Source organism: Dreissena polymorpha, chromosome 13 (genome assembly GCF_020536995.1).
Source record: "Dreissena polymorpha isolate Duluth1 chromosome 13, UMN_Dpol_1.0, whole genome shotgun sequence".
Lineage (NCBI taxonomy): Eukaryota > Metazoa > Mollusca > Bivalvia > Myida > Dreissenidae > Dreissena > Dreissena polymorpha.
In genome coordinates, this window is record NC_068367.1 from 71,048,687 (window position 1) to 71,067,675 (window position 18,989).

The following is an 18,989-nucleotide window of genomic DNA, read 5'->3' on the forward strand; positions in this document are numbered from 1 at the left end:
CCAAAGCATCAAAGGTCCGATAAAAGCATATGGAAGCTAAATGCAATGAATTAGAACATTGAACATTTGTCACCCTGATGAGACGACATATTGCTCGCAAGACTTGTATCCCTGTTTCAAACGTCAAGGTCACACTTAAATATAAACAAATGGGCCTAAATGGATACCGCTTGATCAGACTGTCACTCATCATTTATCTGGTAATTTTAACATAGCAAGCCTCACATTTTCACCCAGTGCAAAAAATGTACATACAATACCGTACCAGCGGCTCGATGGTCAATGTAAGATTGTATTTTTGTTGATCTTCCGAGCCGATTGTTTGATGTAGCAGTAACTATGGTCATTTACATGTGCGTGTGCGCAGGCATGTGTGCAATCTTGTGCGAACAGTAACTGTGTATAGTATCATGCGATTTGAGGTGACTTGCAACTTATGATCACCATTCTATGACTACGCGTCTCCTTCCTTCAAAGATCAATGTGACACAAAAACATGAACATTTGTATCTGTTCAGACCTACATTTCAGATGGCCATCTACAGCGTATCCAAGATGATGCTTAACCCATCCATGGAAGGTATGAAGGCTCAGGTAAATTAACACTGTGTCTTGTCTGATATACATTACCTTATGGGTCATCGGAACGCAGGTAAAGTTAGTAAAGCCAAAAAAATAAAAACAACTTTAAAAAAAATAATTTTCTAAAGTGTAAAAATTAAGAAATGTTATAGTATATATTTCTGTTTTCTTTTCATAGAAATGTTTACTTTTTCAGTTAAACATGAGCAAATATGTTTACAAAATGTATACATGTGACATGATTTAATGTAAAACTCGAGTGCATTTAATACAGAGGTAAACAGATTGTTCATGTTGGCTAATAAGTTTTATTCTTCAAAAATTCGTATTTTAAAGATATTTTTCTGATATGAGCACTACATGCTCATGGCAAGCTTGTGTGATCGCCCTTTTTCGTTCGGCAACGTGAGTCGTCCATCATGGGTCGTCAACATTTGCCTTGTTAACAGTATAATTACAACTTCTGTCACTTCAAGATTATACTCTTCATCGTACTTTCTCAGTAAATTTGCTTTCACAGTTAATGATATCTCTGACGAGTTTGATCACGGCCCGTTCACAAAAATGTCCGCCAGCTGGCGGAGCAGTGTTTCTTTTGATATATATGACGATAGTTAAGCCTTCTAAACAATGTTTTATTCACATTTTATGCCAAAACATCATGCAATTTACTCAGGCCATTTGTTCTCATCATTTCTTGGCCAAATGTAAAAAAGATTACGGTCCGTTGAAAAAAATATGGCCAAAAAACCGGCGGGTAGTGTTCTATAAACGGCTAGGCATTAGTTAAACCATCTTTAAACCTAAAAAAAACATTGTTTTTGCTCAAACTTCATAGATCTTGATTTCTCAGCCGAGTGCACAAATAATGATAGTCCGTAAAAAAAACACCGTCGCCAGTTTTAATATTGTGGCTAAAGTTAAACATTGTGTGCTCTCTGGAAGTCACATTGTTTTGCCCAATCTTTATGAAACTTGCTCGGTATATTTAGTTTGATGATATATCACACATGTTTTTTAAATGGCTATAGCGAAATCTGGTTAACACTCTAGAAGTCTTATTTACTGCTTAATTTTCATGAACTTTTATCAGAACATCTTTCTAACGATATCTCGGCAGAGTTCAAAAATGGTTCCAGTCGCTTGAAAAATATGGCCAACAAAGGGTGTTGCACTTTCCCTTATATGGCTTAAGTGGAATCTTGTTAACATTTCACATTATACATTTTTAAAAGATCGTCATTAAACATGCTGAATTCATGTGTTCTCATCATATGTCGGTTGTTCAAAAATAAGTCTAGACGCATCTCTTAAGCTGCCGAGTACAGTTTGGTTCTTCGAGGTTACAGTTTAGTTCTTCGAGGTTACGGGTTAGTTCTTCGAGGTTACAGTTTAGTTCTTCGAGGTTACAGGTTAGTTCTTTGAGGTTACAGGTTAGCTTTTCGAGGTTACAGTTTAGTTCTTCGATGTTACATGTTAGTTCTTCGAGGTTACAGTTGAGTTCTTCGAAGTTACAGGTTTGTTCTTCGAGGTTACAGTTTAGTTCGTCGAGGTTCCAGGTTAGTTCTTCGAGGTAACAGTTTAGTTCCTCGAGTTTACAGGTTAGTTCTTCGAGGTTACAGGTTAGTTCTTCCAGGTCTCAGAAGAGCGACCGCATTCGTCGCCTGGTTGCTAGTATTGTGGCACGGTTGACATTAAGAGCATTAAACTCTATGTGAGGCAAACTTGATGTGCATTTGTTTATAAGGAAATACCTACATTTCAGATTGCCAATCTCAATGCATCGAAGAATACGCTTTACCCATCTATTGAAGATATGAAGGCTGCCCAGATGGCTCAGGTAAAAACACCTGTTCTCCGGTAGAATTTGAATTTCTGATGTATACGTGTTACATGAGATATGTAAAAGGACTGGTTCAAGAGAAGTACCCGTACACTTGCTTCAACCCATATTTGTATAAAATATGGCGTAAAAGCTCTTATACATTCAATGCAGGAGATAATAATAAATACAGATTACTAAGCAACTGTGCCTGATATTGAATAAGTTTAAGTCTCCAAATTCTTGCTTTTATTCACATATTTTTTTAATTATGCTGATATTGAGCATTTGTGATCGCCTTTTGTCCTTTGTTCGTCGTGCTTAGTCCCTGTCATAATGTCATGTCATAATGTTGGTCATTATAATTATGTGTTAATGATTAATCAACCCACAATAATAAATATGAGCACTTGTCCTCCTCTGACTTATCCTTGAGGGGACCCTTGAAAATTAGATCTACGTGATCTTTGAAGTGAAGCCATGCCTCTGGAAGGTTACTCGAGCCCCAGTCCATTTTGGGTTCTGGAATTCCCGATAAATCCATCGTGCACAATGATTGCAGTAAATCCAAGAATGTTGAAAATATTTCTATGTTCAAATTCTATCTGACGTTCACAGTAGTATCTGACACCATTTCATAATGTCATGTCATAATGTTGGTCATTATAATTATGTGTTAATCAATCATAAGAACTCCATAAGTTTGTATATAATTTTATTGCGTGTTACTGGGTCGATGGCTTCATGTGAAGTGAAGCAAACATACATTATTACACTCAGTATCAAATATTTCAAGGGAAGTAAATACTACATGGTAGATATATAACATCAGCAAATGGATCAAGAGTTAATCATCTTAATATCATGACAGTCCCTTTTGCGTAATTAACATTTGCCATTTGAACAATCGAGAGGCCACGTGTATCGCCAAGGCATCATAATAATCATATTGGCCAAGGTTTGAAAATAAATAACATGGGGTCAAAAACTAGATACATCGGTCAAATTAGATATAATCTTGTGAACATTCCACATACTACAATTATTAACAAATCTTCAGGAAATTTGTTGGGATAACTTGTCACAATGATATTTCAGAATTGTTAGAAACTGGGTCATGTATGGTTAAAGGCTGGATCACTGGTCAAATTAAATGATACAATTTGTTAAGTCACATTTGAATGTGCAATCTTCATGAAACTTGCTCGGACTATTTATTCTTATGATTTCTCCGCCAAGCGAGATATGTTTTTTGTCGATTGAAAAAGGGTTATTATCTGTATGTGGCTATAATAAAACAATTTGAACACTCTAGAAGCCACACACCGTTTATGGCTGAAACTTGCTCAAATCATGTAAACACTGTGTTCTAATGCTCTGCTAAGATCGGAAATAATTGTGTATTGTTTAAAACACATGGCACACACATGTTGATGCAGTTTATAAATCTATTGTGAAACTATATTTACATGACCGCTTAGAACACTTTAATTCCCTGTGGCATTAGATGAGCGCCTTATGCGGACTGCAGAGGCTCAATCGATGCGCATGCACTAAGCCTGTTTTCCCATTTTTATTTTTCAATCCATTATTAAGTCAGTTATAGTGAACTTATAGTACAGTGGTGGGGGCTGTTCACATGCAACTTTGACCAACATCATATTATTTCTGTATGCATATTATGATACATTTATACTGCTGATACAAAAGACGTTCATAATTTATTTAATTGAAATTTTATTAACTGAGATATGATTTGAATTAGGTGTTTATGAAATTAATTTATAAAATTTAATTTTAAATTTAAATCGCAAAACCTTCTGGGAAATACAAGCTTTTACTTCCCAATGGTCCATAAATACTTAAAACATTATATACCGATATTTTATGTCTATTTCACACATGTAATTGACGGATGAGTGGATTTATATCAATATACATTTGTATGCATTTTCAGTTGGCAGCAGTATAATTTTCTGTTAAGTAATTAAGTGACGATCAATACTATTGTACAGTTTAACTTAATTTTCAAAACTATTTTGAAGTGTGATTTATTTTTTCAGGGTACAAGAATGCCCAGCGGTAACACGGATGTGAAGAGACTTTAAACTGATTCTGATAGAGACTGTTTGCATGAAAGGCATTATAATCGAATGGGTGGAACATGTATGATGAACATTGAGTAGTTTGGTATGGATGTTAAAAGTAATAGTTTAGTATCATAGCAACAACATAAAATTACACATTAATAAATGTATGTTCAGCTATGAAACTATAATGTAATGCAATAAATAATGTTTATATGCGTCACAGTGTAATGCATAAGTATTTAAATACTGGGTTAGTCTTTATGTTAATATAATGTACTTGCATGCTGAACACGTGTTCAGTTTTCTAAATAGCCATTATAACGACAAAAAATACAATTAAAATCGTAACACATGATACGACAAATACATTATATACAACGCATATGTGTGTAAGGTTAACAATAATATAAACATGATTTAGTGTTCATAAGTATTACTGAGGTATGCAGTTTATCGTCAGTTCGTAGTTCCATTTAAATATAATTACCAAATTTTGTCAAAGTTCTCATATAATGTTAAGTTATTTATTATTTTGTGCTAAAATGTGAACAAGAATGAAATAGCTATAAGAGGTCAAGTGAATTTAAACACTTTTATGTATGTCAGAGCGGCAGTTGACGTGGATTTATTTGACAAGGGGGCATTCATAAAGACTCATAATTGTAAGTGAAATTGGGTCGATTTAAACACAACTAATTATTATAATTGATATTTTATTGAACATTTATCATAATGATCATAAATCAAACGTTGAATTATTATGCGATGCAATATGAATAACTCGCATTAGTAAGAGGTACCAAGAAGAAGTATACCGGTACATTATTATTAAGCTGAATCAAATAAAATTGAAGCATACACATTTTTACTTGACATTTGCTTAAACAATACTATCATGAACATTATTTTATCAATGGAATGTGAAGCAACTTTATTCGGTCTATGTTTTATCCCTTTTTCCGCCAAATACACGATCAAGAAATGTAGCGTACACTAAACGCTAAAGACATTATAATAAGCCCATGACTGAATTATTCGCAATAGTTTTACGGTCTGCAGGAATGAACAAACGTATCGTTTACATGTTCATACTTGGTTATTTCACATCTATTGTAAGTCAGACATATTATTATAATTACTTTTTAACGGGGAGCGGTCAACAAAAGATTAATCAAATAAATGTTATCAATAAAAGTGTGTGGCAAACACAGGCAGCGGCATAAAATCCTGCCAGATGAGCCCTAAATTATATTTGAGAACTGCTCTGATGTTGTACATACTAAGTATATATAGTGAAACTAAACGTGCTTTGGTTGTGCCTAGAACATTCTCATTTCGTCAGTTCAATCAATCATCAAGCGCATCATCGTCGTTGTCATAATTCAATATCGTTATCAAAATTACCATCATCGTTATTATAAACATCATCAAAGTCACCATCATTGTTATCTTCATCGTCAACATCAAAAATAACTTTAATTTGTGTATACTTTTTTTTAAGTTGGTGACAGTGTTTTACTTCTTGTGTTACTACTCCTTTACTTGCAAATAGATGTGAATTCTTTGTATCTTCAACCATGTATGTACTGACAATACTAAAATACTAGTGGCAAAGCCGAGAGAGTAGATTGTTTACAGATAAATAGGCTCGTATGATTACCGATATATGTATGTTTCTTGTATGTGTTATTGTAATGCATAAATATAAAATATGGATGATATATCTGTACGTTTGTTTGTATTCAACGGATTAGCCTACAGCAACAAATTACGTGTTTACATAGTATATTATGATTACAAATGGATACACACATTTTGTTTTGTAAAGAGGTAATAATATTGTTTTACTGACGACATACGGTGGTAAAATAAAATGTTTACCAAGCGAAATACCTGTATTATTTCAATTGCGAACAAGCATGTGTTACTTTCACTATATTATACATTGGTTATCATTTCAAAGAAAATTGGTTAAACCCATTATGTTTTATGTTAAATCAGTAAACATATCAGTGCTATAATCAACAGCCTTAGTCACCTTTGAATTCCTGAGTCTGAAGACAAACAACGAAAATACACACAATTTTTTATAGTCTCTTAAAGCTCACAAGATGTAAAAAGTATTGTGTTTCATAAAGAAACTTCATTTAATTGTTTAGCTAAAAGTACATGGTAATTGAACAACCTTTTCCTATAAATTCAGAAACACCTATATCAAATAACACGCGTGATGATGAATTTCATCAAAATGTAAACTTTTATTAAATTTCGAATAATTTACACCAAACAGCATAATATTCTCAATCTTACCTGACAAGACATATGGCGTCACATCGATTATTCACACATTGTGGATGCACGAAGCTTTTGCCATCTTGAATTGTTTTGGCGAAATTCCTATATAGTGTCCTTAAAACTACACGAGCTTAAATGCGCGATCAATCAATCTTTGACAAAAAACTATCATTTTTTTTTTTGCAGCGCAGTAAACAAGATAATTTGTGCATTTGAATTAAAGTCTACACAAAATTAATTTGGCATTTATTTTTATTAATAAGAATAGTACCGCCTAAAGCCCGCCACTCAAAAAGTTATTAATGTTTTGTTTTGCTGAATTATACTGACTACAATGATAATTATGCTTAAATGTGTTAGTAGTTACTCACCAAAAGATAATAATTGTACTTGGGGTGTTTTGATAAATAAATTATTCGCCTATATACCTAAAGCAGACTCACTTAATAGAAAATTCTCGTATTAAACAAGATTAGACGATTAATCGTATTAAACTGGATTAGACGAGTTCTTGTATTAAACTAAAACTAATTCGATAATGTCTGCATTTCTTATTGCTTTGTGATATGCACAAGTGTTTACATAATTTGCATATTATCGAACACATTGAAAACAAGTAATTTTGAATGTCAGCGACCCATCTGTGAACGCCTCCTTGGTGCCGATTTCCTTCGGTTAACGCTTTTCCCGGTTTCTGGCATTTGGATTGGTAACGATTGGAATTATTCCAGAGATTTTTTAAAAAAGAAACTAGAAACTGCTTTGTTTGATGGTATCGCGAGAAAAAAACACGAAAATAGGCAAAAGGTATTCGAATAAATGACTATGGCGTATAATTGACATCTCGCCACATGTCAAATTCTTATCTAAATACCGATCGACCAATCAGCGATCGAGAAATCGGGTGCAACGGTTGCTATCGAGCTGTCCGCCATATACTAGACTAGCCAATGTCTAGGTTCTCATTGTTCAACGAGTTTCGTGTATTTTCTTCGAAAAAAAAGTTAACGAAGTATGGTTAAACGGGGTCAATGGTCATAATGAACTCGGACGTCAGTATCAAGAAAAATAAATTGAAGGCATTCAATGTATACCATTTCCAAAATCGAAACGCGGTATTGACAAGTGCGAGTGGAAGCTTCAAAACGCAGAATAAGCGAACTCCCCGCAATAGAACCTTACCGTAATTTATTACAGGAATTGACCAAATTATTTGGCTAGCTAGCACTTTTCATTATAAAGATTGATAAGTTCATATTTGCAAAATTAAATATGAATAATATCACGTTTATATTAAAAATAATGATGACTTTCGGTTCCAGCTGTGCGTAACTTAACTAAATAGCCGTTACAATTCTCTATTTTGTAACAGAAACAAGTCAAAACATTTTTAAGGTAATATTTATAAAAAATATACATGAAGACCATCGAAGAAGTGTTATTTATTACTTATATAACCAATACACATTGTAATTTAGGGACATCGGTACCAGCGCGAAACGTCTTATTCTAGCAGTGAAAATATGTAGCTTAATCCAGGGACCTATTCAAACAAAACGGATGCGAAACTTCAATGATCCGGAGAACAAGCTAACGCGTTGTCACGCAAAACAGAAACGAGACTTGCGACCCAACGAGACTTCGCGCGGCGAGGCAAAATTTCACAGCCGCCATTTTGACAGACCGAGACCGTGACAAAGCGATTCAGTCAGATTACGATTGCCAACAAAGGAGTATTCATTCCAAAGGTTTGTTGAATTTGAGACATCTTAATGTTTTATGTTTCATTGACAATGCTTTGTATAAACTAATAAAAACAACGGTGGGTAGTTACAAAAACTTAATAAAAACGTTGTGAGACAAACTGTGATAAACATTTTGACCGCAAAAGACATCTGCTGGCTCCAGTCATTATTTCTAAAATATGAAGCCATTGAAATGAGTCTTGAAATAAACTTGGTAAAACAAGCTCCACGTTTAATTTATAATTTTGACGTTTGTCAAAATTTTACACTTACCGTCTATGTGTTTATTTACTTTTTTATGTTTTGCTTTTGAAAACAATGCTTGTTTGATATATCAGATATGATGAAATGTCAATACACTTGTTTAAACTTCCATAATCCGATTAACGTATGTCATGTATTTTTTAAAGGCTTGGTCAAATCAAGCTCTACACTTTTCATGTAGGTCTTCTTACACACGTAATATTTCAGTGCTTTGCGTGGTGACAATTTTATCTACATGATTTGCAATTATATAATTTTGTATTAGCTCAAAGACAATACAATATTTGTCATTTTTTTTATTTTGTAACCAAACGATTTCATCAACATATATCACAGCTTTTTTCGAAAGGCTCGATCAATACAAGCCCTATATTAATCATGTAGGTATCTTTGTAAACGTTACATTTCAATCCATTGTGTACGCGCTTATTTAATTTGCATTATTTGCAAATTCATAATTTTGTATAAGCTCGAAAACAATACAATTTTTAGTCCTTTTTTATATTTTGTAATCACTAACAATTTGATCAACATATGTCGCAGCATTTGTCGAAAGGCTCAGTCAATACTAGCCGTATATTAATCATGTTGGTATCTTTACATCCGTTACATATCAATCCATTGTGTGGTGCAAATTTAATTTGCATTATTTGCATAATCATAATTTTGTATAAGCTCAGAACAATACAAATTTAGTCCTTTTTCTATTTTGTAACCACTATCAATTTGAACAACATATGTCGCTGCATTTTTCAAAAGGCTCAGTCAATACTAGCCCTATATTAATCATGTTGGTATCATTACAAACTTACATTTCAATCCATTGTGTGGTTCAAATTTAATTTGCATTATTTGCAAAATCATAATTTTGTATTAGCTCAAAAACGATACAATTTTAGTCATTTTTGTATTTTGAAACCACTGTCAATTTGATCAGCATATGTCACAGTTTTTTTTCGAATGGCTCCGTCAATACTAGCCCTATATTAATCATGTTGTTATTTTTTCAAATGTTACACTTCAATGCATTGTGCGGTACACATTTAATTTGCATGTAATGCACAGGCATTATTTTTTATTAGCTCAAAGATAATACAATTTTAGTCATTTTGTATTGTTTAACCACTATCAGCTGAACAAAGAGGGGCAATTTTACCCCTTGTTTGCATATGTCAGTGGTCTTTTTAGCTCACCTGAGCACAACGTGCTCATGGTGAGCTTTTGTGATCGCCTTTGTCCGTCGTCCGTCGTACGTTGTCCGTCGTCCGTTGTGCGACGTCAACATTTGCCTTGTTTACTCTCTAGAGGCCACATTAATTGTCCAATCTTCATGAAATTTGGTCAGAAGATTGGTTTCAATGATATTTTGGATGAGTTCGAAAATGGTTACGTTTGCTGAAAAAAAATGGCTGCCAAGGGGCGGGGCATTTGTCCTTATATGGCTATATATGGCCCTAGCAAACTCTTGTTAACACTCTAGAGGCCACATTTATTGTCCGATCCTCAAAAAACTTGGTCAGAAGATTCATCTTAATAATATCTTGGACTAGTTTGAAAATGAAGTCTGTTGGTGCAAAAACATGGCCGTCAGGGGGCGGGGCATTTTTCCTTATATGGCTATGTCAAAACCTTGTTTACACTCTAGAGGCCACATTTATTTTCCGATCTTCAGGAAACTTGCTCTGAACATTTGTCCCACTGATATCTTGGATGAGTTCAGAAATGGTAACCTATGCTTGAAAAACATGAAAAACATGGCTGCCAAGTGGCGGGGCATTTTTCCTTATATGGCTATATATGGCTCTAGAGGCCACATTTATTGTCCAATCTTCATGAAACTGGGTAAGAAGCTTCGTCCCAATAATATCTTGGACGAGTTCGAAAATGATGCCGGTTGGTTGAAAAACATGGCTGCCAGGGGGCGGGGCATTTTTCCATATATGGCTTTATTAAAACCTTGTTAACACTCTAGAGGCCACATTTATTGTTCAATCTTGATGAAATATGGTCAGAAGATTTGTCTTAATGATATCTTGGATGAGTTCGAAAATGGTTACGTTTGCTTGAAGAACATGACCGCCAAGGCCATCATGAAACTTGGTCAGAAGATTTGTCCCAATGATATCTTGGATGAGTTCGAAAATTGTTTTGATTGCTTTGAAAACATGACCAACAGGGGCAGAGCATTTTTCCTTATACATGTTTGGCTATATATGGCTATAGTAAAACCTTGTTAACACTCTAGAGGCCACATTTATTGACCAATCTTCATGAAATTTGGTCAGAAGATTGGTCTCAATGATATCTTGGATGAGTTCTAAAATAATTATGTTTGCTTGAAAAAAATGGCTTCCAAGGAGCGGGGCATCTTTCCTTATATGGCTATAGTAAAATCTTGTTAACACTCTAGAGGCCACATTTACTATCCGATCTTCATGAAACTTGGTCAGAAGATTCATCCCGATAATTTCTTGGAAGAGTCCAAAAATGATGCCGGTTGGTTGAAAAACATGGTTGCCAGGGGCATGTCATTTTTGCTTATATGGCTATAGTAAAACCTTGTTAACACTCTAGAGGCCACATTTATTATCAGATCTTCGTGAAACTTGGTCAGAAGATTTGTCCCAATAATATCTTGTTATCTCAGGTGAGCGACTTTGGGCCTTTCAGGCCCTCTTGTGTTACATCATATTACATAAAGAGCAATTATTCTTACCGCTATGTCAAACAGAAGGAAATTAAGTTGGAAAAATACTTGTTAAATAAGACCTTAACTACAATTTAATTGGAGAAAAAAGATTGTTAGTGATTGAACTCAAGATTGTCATAATAATGATTAGGAACACACGTACTGCCCACCCCACCGAATGACACCTGTCATAATAATGATTAGGAACACATGTACTGCCCACCCCACCGAATGACACCTGTCATAATACATGTATGTAGCAAGTTTATTTAAAATATTACCACTTGGGCATGATTTAATATTTAACAAAAAAGGTGTTAAAGACTGCATGTACTTAAAAAGGTTATATACCAAAATAGTACAATGTGGTTTTAGATAAAACGATTGTTATTTTTTAACATTGTGTGCTATATAAGTCTAAACGTATCATACCCTTGTTACCCTCGGGTTGTAGCAAGCATTTACACCAAAGCCATAGTTTAAGAAAACTTTGTAAAGCACTTATAAACAATGTTGAATAACAAATATAACACCTGTGGATCTTATGATTTAAGAAAAGTAATTTTAACAAGAGCTTGTCACAGTAGTGCCAAATCCCCACCGAAATGTGTTTGCTTGTATGGCAACAATGATTTTTAGGGGGTAGAATATATTTGTAAAACATGGCACCTGTGTCAACTATTTATATTTGAAGGATCGATTAGTTATATAGTGTTGGAGTTATGCTGTAGAGAATAAAATATATGGAAATGAAAGAAAGGGATGTAATTAAACAAGAGGGCCAAGATGGCCCTAGTTCGCTCACCCGAGAGGAGTCGGTTAATTCAATCTTTATCAAATGTCAAACTTGACCAAGATTTTGTCCAGACAAACATCCTGGTCAAGTTTCATCATTATTTCATCTGCGAGTCATGATCAATGTACCTATGAAGTTTCATGATCCTAGGCGTAAGCATTCTTGAGTTGTCATCCGGAAACAATTTCACTAAGTTGAGTCACCGTGACCTTGACAGCCATTGTGTGAATACGTGTTTTGGCACTGTGGCCTAGACCTTTGACCTTGTGACCTGATAATCAATAGGGGTCATTTGCGAGTCATGATCAATATACCTATGAAGTTTCATGAACCTAGGCATAAGCGTTCTTGAGTTATCATCCAGAAACCATTTTACTATTTCAGGTCACCGTGACCTTGACCTTTGACCTAGTGACCTGATAATCTTTAGGGGTCATCTGCGAGTCATGATCGTTGTACCTATGAAGTTTCATGATCCTAGGCATAAGCGTTCTTGAGTTATCATCCGGAAACCATTTACCAATTCAGGTCACCGTGAACTTGACCTTTGACCTAGTGACCTGAAAATTTATAGAGGTCATCTTCGAGTCATGATCAATGTTCCTATGAATTTCATGATCCTAGGCATAAGCGTTCTCGAGTTATCATCTGGAAACCATTTTACTATTTCGGGTCACCTCGACCATGACCTTTTACCTAGTGACCAGAAAATCAATAGGGGTCATCTACGAGTCATGATCAATGTACCTATGAAGTTTCATGATCCTATGCCTAAGCGTTCTTGAGTTATCATCCGGAAACCATTTTACTATTTCGGGTCATCGTGACCTTGACCTTTGACCTAGTGACCTGAAAATCAATATGGGTTATCTGCGAGTCATGATCAATGTATCTATGAAGTTTTATGATCCTAGGCCTAAGCGTTCTTGAGTTATCACCCGGAAACCATTTCAATGCTTTGGGTCACCGTGACCTTGACCTTTGACGTAGTGACCTGAAAATCAATAGGGGTCATCTGCAAGTCATGATCAATGTATCTATGAAGTTTCATGATCCTAGGCATAAGTGTTCTTGAGTTATCATCCGGAAACCATTTTACTATTTCGGGTCATCGTGACCTTGACCTTTGACCTAGTGACCTGAAAATCAATAGGGGTCATCTGCGAGTCATGATTTATGTACCTTTGAAGTTTCATGATCCTTGGCATAAGCGCTCTTGAGTTATCATCCGAAAACCATCTGGTGGACGGACGGACCGACATGAGCAAAACAATATACCCCCTCTTCTTCGAAAGGGGTGGGGGGCATAATGAGAAAACTGCCCCCCTCCCAGCAGCCATGTTATTTAACTGACCGGAACCATGTTTGCACTCAACTCTCGTATCAAGGAAACAAATGTTCTGAGCAAATTTCATGAAAATTGGGCAAACAATGTGACTTCTAATGTGTTCACATGTTATCACTATATACATATAGAGAAAAATGCCCCGCTTACTGGCGGCCATGCTTTTTCACCGATCCCGACCATTTTCAAACTCGTCCGAGATATCAATAAAACCAATGTTTTGACCAATTTTCATGATGATTTGGCAAAAATTGTGACTTCTAGAGTGTTTACAAGGTTTCTCTATAGCCAAATAGGAAAAACTGCCACTATATACATATAGAGAGAAATGCCCCGCCCACTGGCGGCCAAGTTTTTTCACCGATCTCTACCATTTTCAAACTCTTCTGGGACATCAATCGAACCAATGTTTTGACCAACTTTCATGATGATTGGGCAAAAATTGTGACTTCTAGAAATTATATATACTTTGAAATTAAATAAAGAAAGAAACATGTAATTGAAAAACTAAGGTAGATAGAGTTATAGTTCTTATTGACTGCACTTCTCCTACTTGCCATATATTTATATTTTAAAAATTTACTTTGAAACTATATAGAGGGAGACAATTCAAAAGCTAAGGTAGATAGTTATGGTTCTTGGTCACTGCACCTCTCATAGTTGCCATCTGTTTATATTCTAAGTTTTAAGTAAATCCATTGAATAAATTTGGAGTTATGCTCTGGACAAAGTTTCGGACGGAAGGACGGACAAACAGAGACTATTGCTATTTGCCCTCCCAAACTTTTTTGAGTGGGGAAAAAAATAATAAAAGGAGATCATTAAAAAAAAACGGCCAAAAGAGTTATGGTTCAAGTTCACTGCCCTTCTCCTACTTGCTATCTATTTATATTTCAAGTTTCAAGATAATCCCTTCAGTAGATTTAGAGTTATGCTCCGGGCAAAAAATTACTTTGAAATTAATTACAGGGAGATAATTCAAAAACTAAGGTAGATAGAGTTATGGTTCTTAGTCACTGCACTTCTCCAACTTGCCATCTGTTATATTTCAAGTTAATCCTTTCAGTAGATTAAGAGTTATGCTCCAGACAAAAATATACTTTGAAATTATGTAAAGGGAGATAATGCAAAAACTAATAGATAGAGTAATGGTTCTTAGTCACTGCACTTCTCCTATTTGCCATCTGTTTATATTCTTAGTTTAAAGTAAATCCATTAAATTGATTTGGAATCAGGCTCTGGACAAAGTTTCGGATGGAAGGACGGACAGACGGACAGACGGACGGACGGAGACTATTACTATATCCTCTCCGAATTTTTTTCAGCGGGGTTAATAATAGTGTGTAATACAAATGATAACACTTCAGAATGTCTAAGTTGAAAGCGGGCATAACTTTTGATGAATGATTTTAAAATATGTACACAAAACATTCAGACCAAATGGAACAACGTCGCAGGTTTGAATTCTGTACGTTGAAATGCATGGTGTGTGTTTTTGGACAAATTGGGTTTTCGGGAATGGTGCCGGATCTTTTTAGATTGGGAAAATTCACTGAGTGTTGACTGAAATTGGGAAATAAGTGTTGTTGTTTTACTAAAAATTGAGAATACATGTGTTTTCAGTATTATATTTACTTAGGTTGAACTTATATGGATGGGAGATGAACACAATTAATTTTTGAGATTTTTTTGTGTGGAAACCTTCCCTTGCAAATGTGTAGCTCCCATATGTGATAAATATATACTTTTTTTTCATTCGGTATGGGGCCGATAACATGACCCAATTTTGAATGAAAAAAAAACACACACTGTAAAGTCCATGTGGAACAAAAAGGGCATTTTTGCATTTTGTTGTGTACAAAATGAAAATAACTCTAAACTGTTGGGATAAGATTCATAGACACTCCAAACCAGGTTGTTATGGTAATACATAAATTATGCAAGTTTTTTAACAATCAGATAAAAAAATGAGATGAAAACGGTCCCAAGTGTCACAAGGTATAACAAATGGACATTAGACAATGTCATAGAGGTCCTCTTTGCAATTACCAATAGCTCACCAAGCACTTTGTTCACAGTGGACATACCCTTGTCAAAAAAGTGATCAAAATACGATTATAACCCAGTTTAAAACCCTGTTAAACCCTGCGGTATTGGCACCGGGCTAAAAGCGAGTTTTTTAGACACGCTTTTAGCTTACCGACTTGGTTTTTTAGCTTACCGACTTGGTTTTTTAGCTTACCAACTTGTTTTTTTCTAAGTTTAATCTTGGTTTAACTCGCGTAAAACCAACTTATTGGGTTTTTTAATCATCTTAAGTGGGTTTAAAGTTAGTTTTCTTAAACTGTGTTAATCACTGCCGTATTGGCACAGTGCTAAAAGCAAGTTTTTCAGACACTCTTTTAGCTTACCGACTGGGTTTTTCAGCTTACCGACTTGTTTTTTTCTATGTTTAATCTTGGTTTAACTCGATTAAAACCAACATAGTGGGGTTTTTAACCAACTTTAGTGGGTTTAAAGTGAACATTATTTTCTACAAGTTGGTTTTTTGAGGGTTTTTTAACATGCTTAGACCAACTCCTGTCGGAAGAGTTGGTTTTAAGTGGTTAAAAAGTGTGTTTTTATGTGAGCTAAAAGCGGGCTTTCCTCGTTTTTTTAGTGGGAGAAAAGTGGGCTAAAAGCAAGCCTTTTTAATTTTTGCACAGTAAAAACATGCTTTAAACTCGCTTTAAACATAGTCTAAACAGTATTGTATCTGTGAAAAAATATTAGCATATGTTTAGTCACTGAAAGCGTAATTTTCATTCAATGAACATTATATAATCAAACAGAACAGTAACAAACGAATTAAAAATTTACTGTCTGAATGCGAAAATTCATATATTCATTTTACAGCATGAAAGACATGGCAATTATACATCATTCATATTACAGAACAAAGTACACAATTGCACATATATATTTCTTGAGTTAACAGGTTATTAATAAAAATTGATGCCATACTTAATAAAAAGATTAATACCAACAACAAAAAATTGACATAAAAACACAAAAAAGTGCATTGTCCCATTTCAAATTAGCGTTATATTGAACATATTAAACAAAACATTAAGTAATAATTAAAGCAAAATAAATTAGTTGAAGCATCAAAAGGTGAATAAATGTCAAACAAAAAAAATAGTATTATTACATAACATCCTAGCATTATACATTAAATATCTTTGTACATCGCCAGCGCGCCTCAATGCACCCCATACATCTTCTCCTCCACTTCCACTAGAGGCAAATGGAATTTGTTAATAAAAGCATCTGATAATATTAAATCCACAAACTATGTTTTTCAACATAACAAAAAAATGATATGATGAGAAAGACACAAATCAACATAAACGTTCAAGTACAACGACCACATTTATTCATAGTTTGTTAGATTTAAATTAACATATGTAATGGAATGATGTCTACACTTTTTTAGTAATCTTTTGATTGACAGATTATTGCCAGTACAAAAAGTAGATAAACATTTAATTCAAAGCTAATTAGCATCATAAATATACAATGCTATTTTTTAAATTGGGTACATCAAAATATAACTTTTTAAAGTCAGAGGCAAAGAGATTCTTACTAGTCCTCTCTACAATATTTACCAATGATCGCATTCCGCTCTGTACAAGGAAGCTATGGTCCCGGCGTTCCAGTTGTTGTTGGGGGAGCATGTGGCCAGTTGCTCAGGTGTAAACATGAGGGCCGTGCAGCAGGTAATGCCCTCAGCAGCCATGTCTCGTAGAGGAATGGATCACAGCTGTTTAAGGTTACTGAACAGCAGGCTAGCGGACAGAAGAACCTGGAATTCAAAGTATGGAGGGACTTTGACCGCATAAGGTGGTGGGACCTGTATAGCAGCAATTGGCAGGACCTTGGCCACTTGGGGAACCTGGATGGCAGCAAGTGGCTTAACCTGATCTTGGAGGCTGGAAGGACCTGGAAAGCAGTGTGTGGAAAGACCAGGAAAGCAGGCGCTGAAGGGACACTGACTCTGCTTGTGTCTTTCTGTTCTCGAGGATCTCTTAATGCCGGTTGATCTGCAAAAGATAAACACTAAAACACTTTCAAAAGGGCAAGGCATTCCTCAAACTTGTTAATTTGAATGTAATCTTTTCGTTCCACCTTTATGTGAAAATATTGCTGTTAAATGCTCTTTGTTAAAATAAGTAAGGTTGCTTGTTGTTTTGTTTGTTTATTTTTTGCAAGTTTAATCCCGTGATCACATGTGACTTAACTTTTTTTATAAATAATTAACAGATTTAGTGTTTGACAGAAAATACAGTTTAAAAATGTACCAAGATGATTGGTCTCATATGGCGGTGTCTGTGGGCTGGTCGGAAGTGACGCCTTTTCTGTTTCACATGAGAAGCAGCTGGTGCAGAGTAGTCGTTTGGTGGGTTATTGGCGCCATCTGAGTCGAGCATTCAATCAACAGGTTTAAACTTTCCTTTGTTAAATAACATAAACTTGATCATGTGTAATTCACATCTAAACAAAGACAAGTGAATAAGATAAAAAATGTTTACTAAATTTACGCAAGTTGTATCTTGTTCAATCATTATTGTTATGGTCTTTGCTTCCTTGAAATATTTTCAAGCAACTTTATTATTATTTAGAACAAAGACATGTACTTACTTGAAAGTTCACCCTGCAATCTGTCATTATGGTTTCTGATCAGGGCCCAACGGTCACTTGCAATTTATATAAAATAATATAAATGGCGAAAAACAAACATTTAAATTAGATCTGAAGCAGGACAGGCTGTGGGAAACATGGTTTAGAGCAAGGTCTTCAATCACCAGCAATTTTTCGCATGATTTTTAACATGTTATATATGTACATGTACAGTACAAGGCAATTAATTTATATTGCATATTTTTCCTGCTTCTTTAAATGAACGTTGACGGTACTGTAACTTAGTGTATATGAGATACCAAAGGTAAGAAAGAAAAGATCGTAATTTTGAATGAAGATACGCTTACCGCTTTTCCTTGAAATTTTGCCGTAACGAAATCACCAATAACGTATTAGTACACTTCATTTATCGAAGAAAGAATGGCCCTCAGTCGTACCACCGAATAGGCGCGATTTCCCCTTTAATAATTGGCAAAATAGGAAAGAGTACATTACAATTATTGTTTGTAAACAGATGAAATCAAGCAGTACGACGAATTTGGCGCGTTGAAAATCGACCAATCAAAATAACGTTTCGGCATATCGTAAACTTACGTTGATAACGGAACTTTACTAGTGTCTTTTCCTATTACTTTTTACAATTTACGAACTTAACCGAGCGTCCCAATTACTCGGCGTTAT

The 18,989-nt window shown here is 34.9% G+C and overlaps 1 protein-coding gene across 1 annotated transcript in view; it reads left to right on the plus strand.

Moving 5' to 3' along the window:
• The window catches only part of LOC127854756 (catalase-like), a 40,077-nt gene extending 22,368 nt beyond the window's left edge, over positions 1-17,709 (plus strand). The window contains exons 12-14 of the mRNA XM_052389812.1: positions 532-594; positions 2,348-2,422; positions 17,416-17,709. Coding sequence (XP_052245772.1) covers positions 532-594; positions 2,348-2,422; positions 17,416-17,709 — 432 coding nt within the window. The remainder of the gene's footprint in view (positions 1-531; positions 595-2,347; positions 2,423-17,415) is intronic.
• Positions 17,710-18,989: the final 1,280 nt, after the last annotated feature.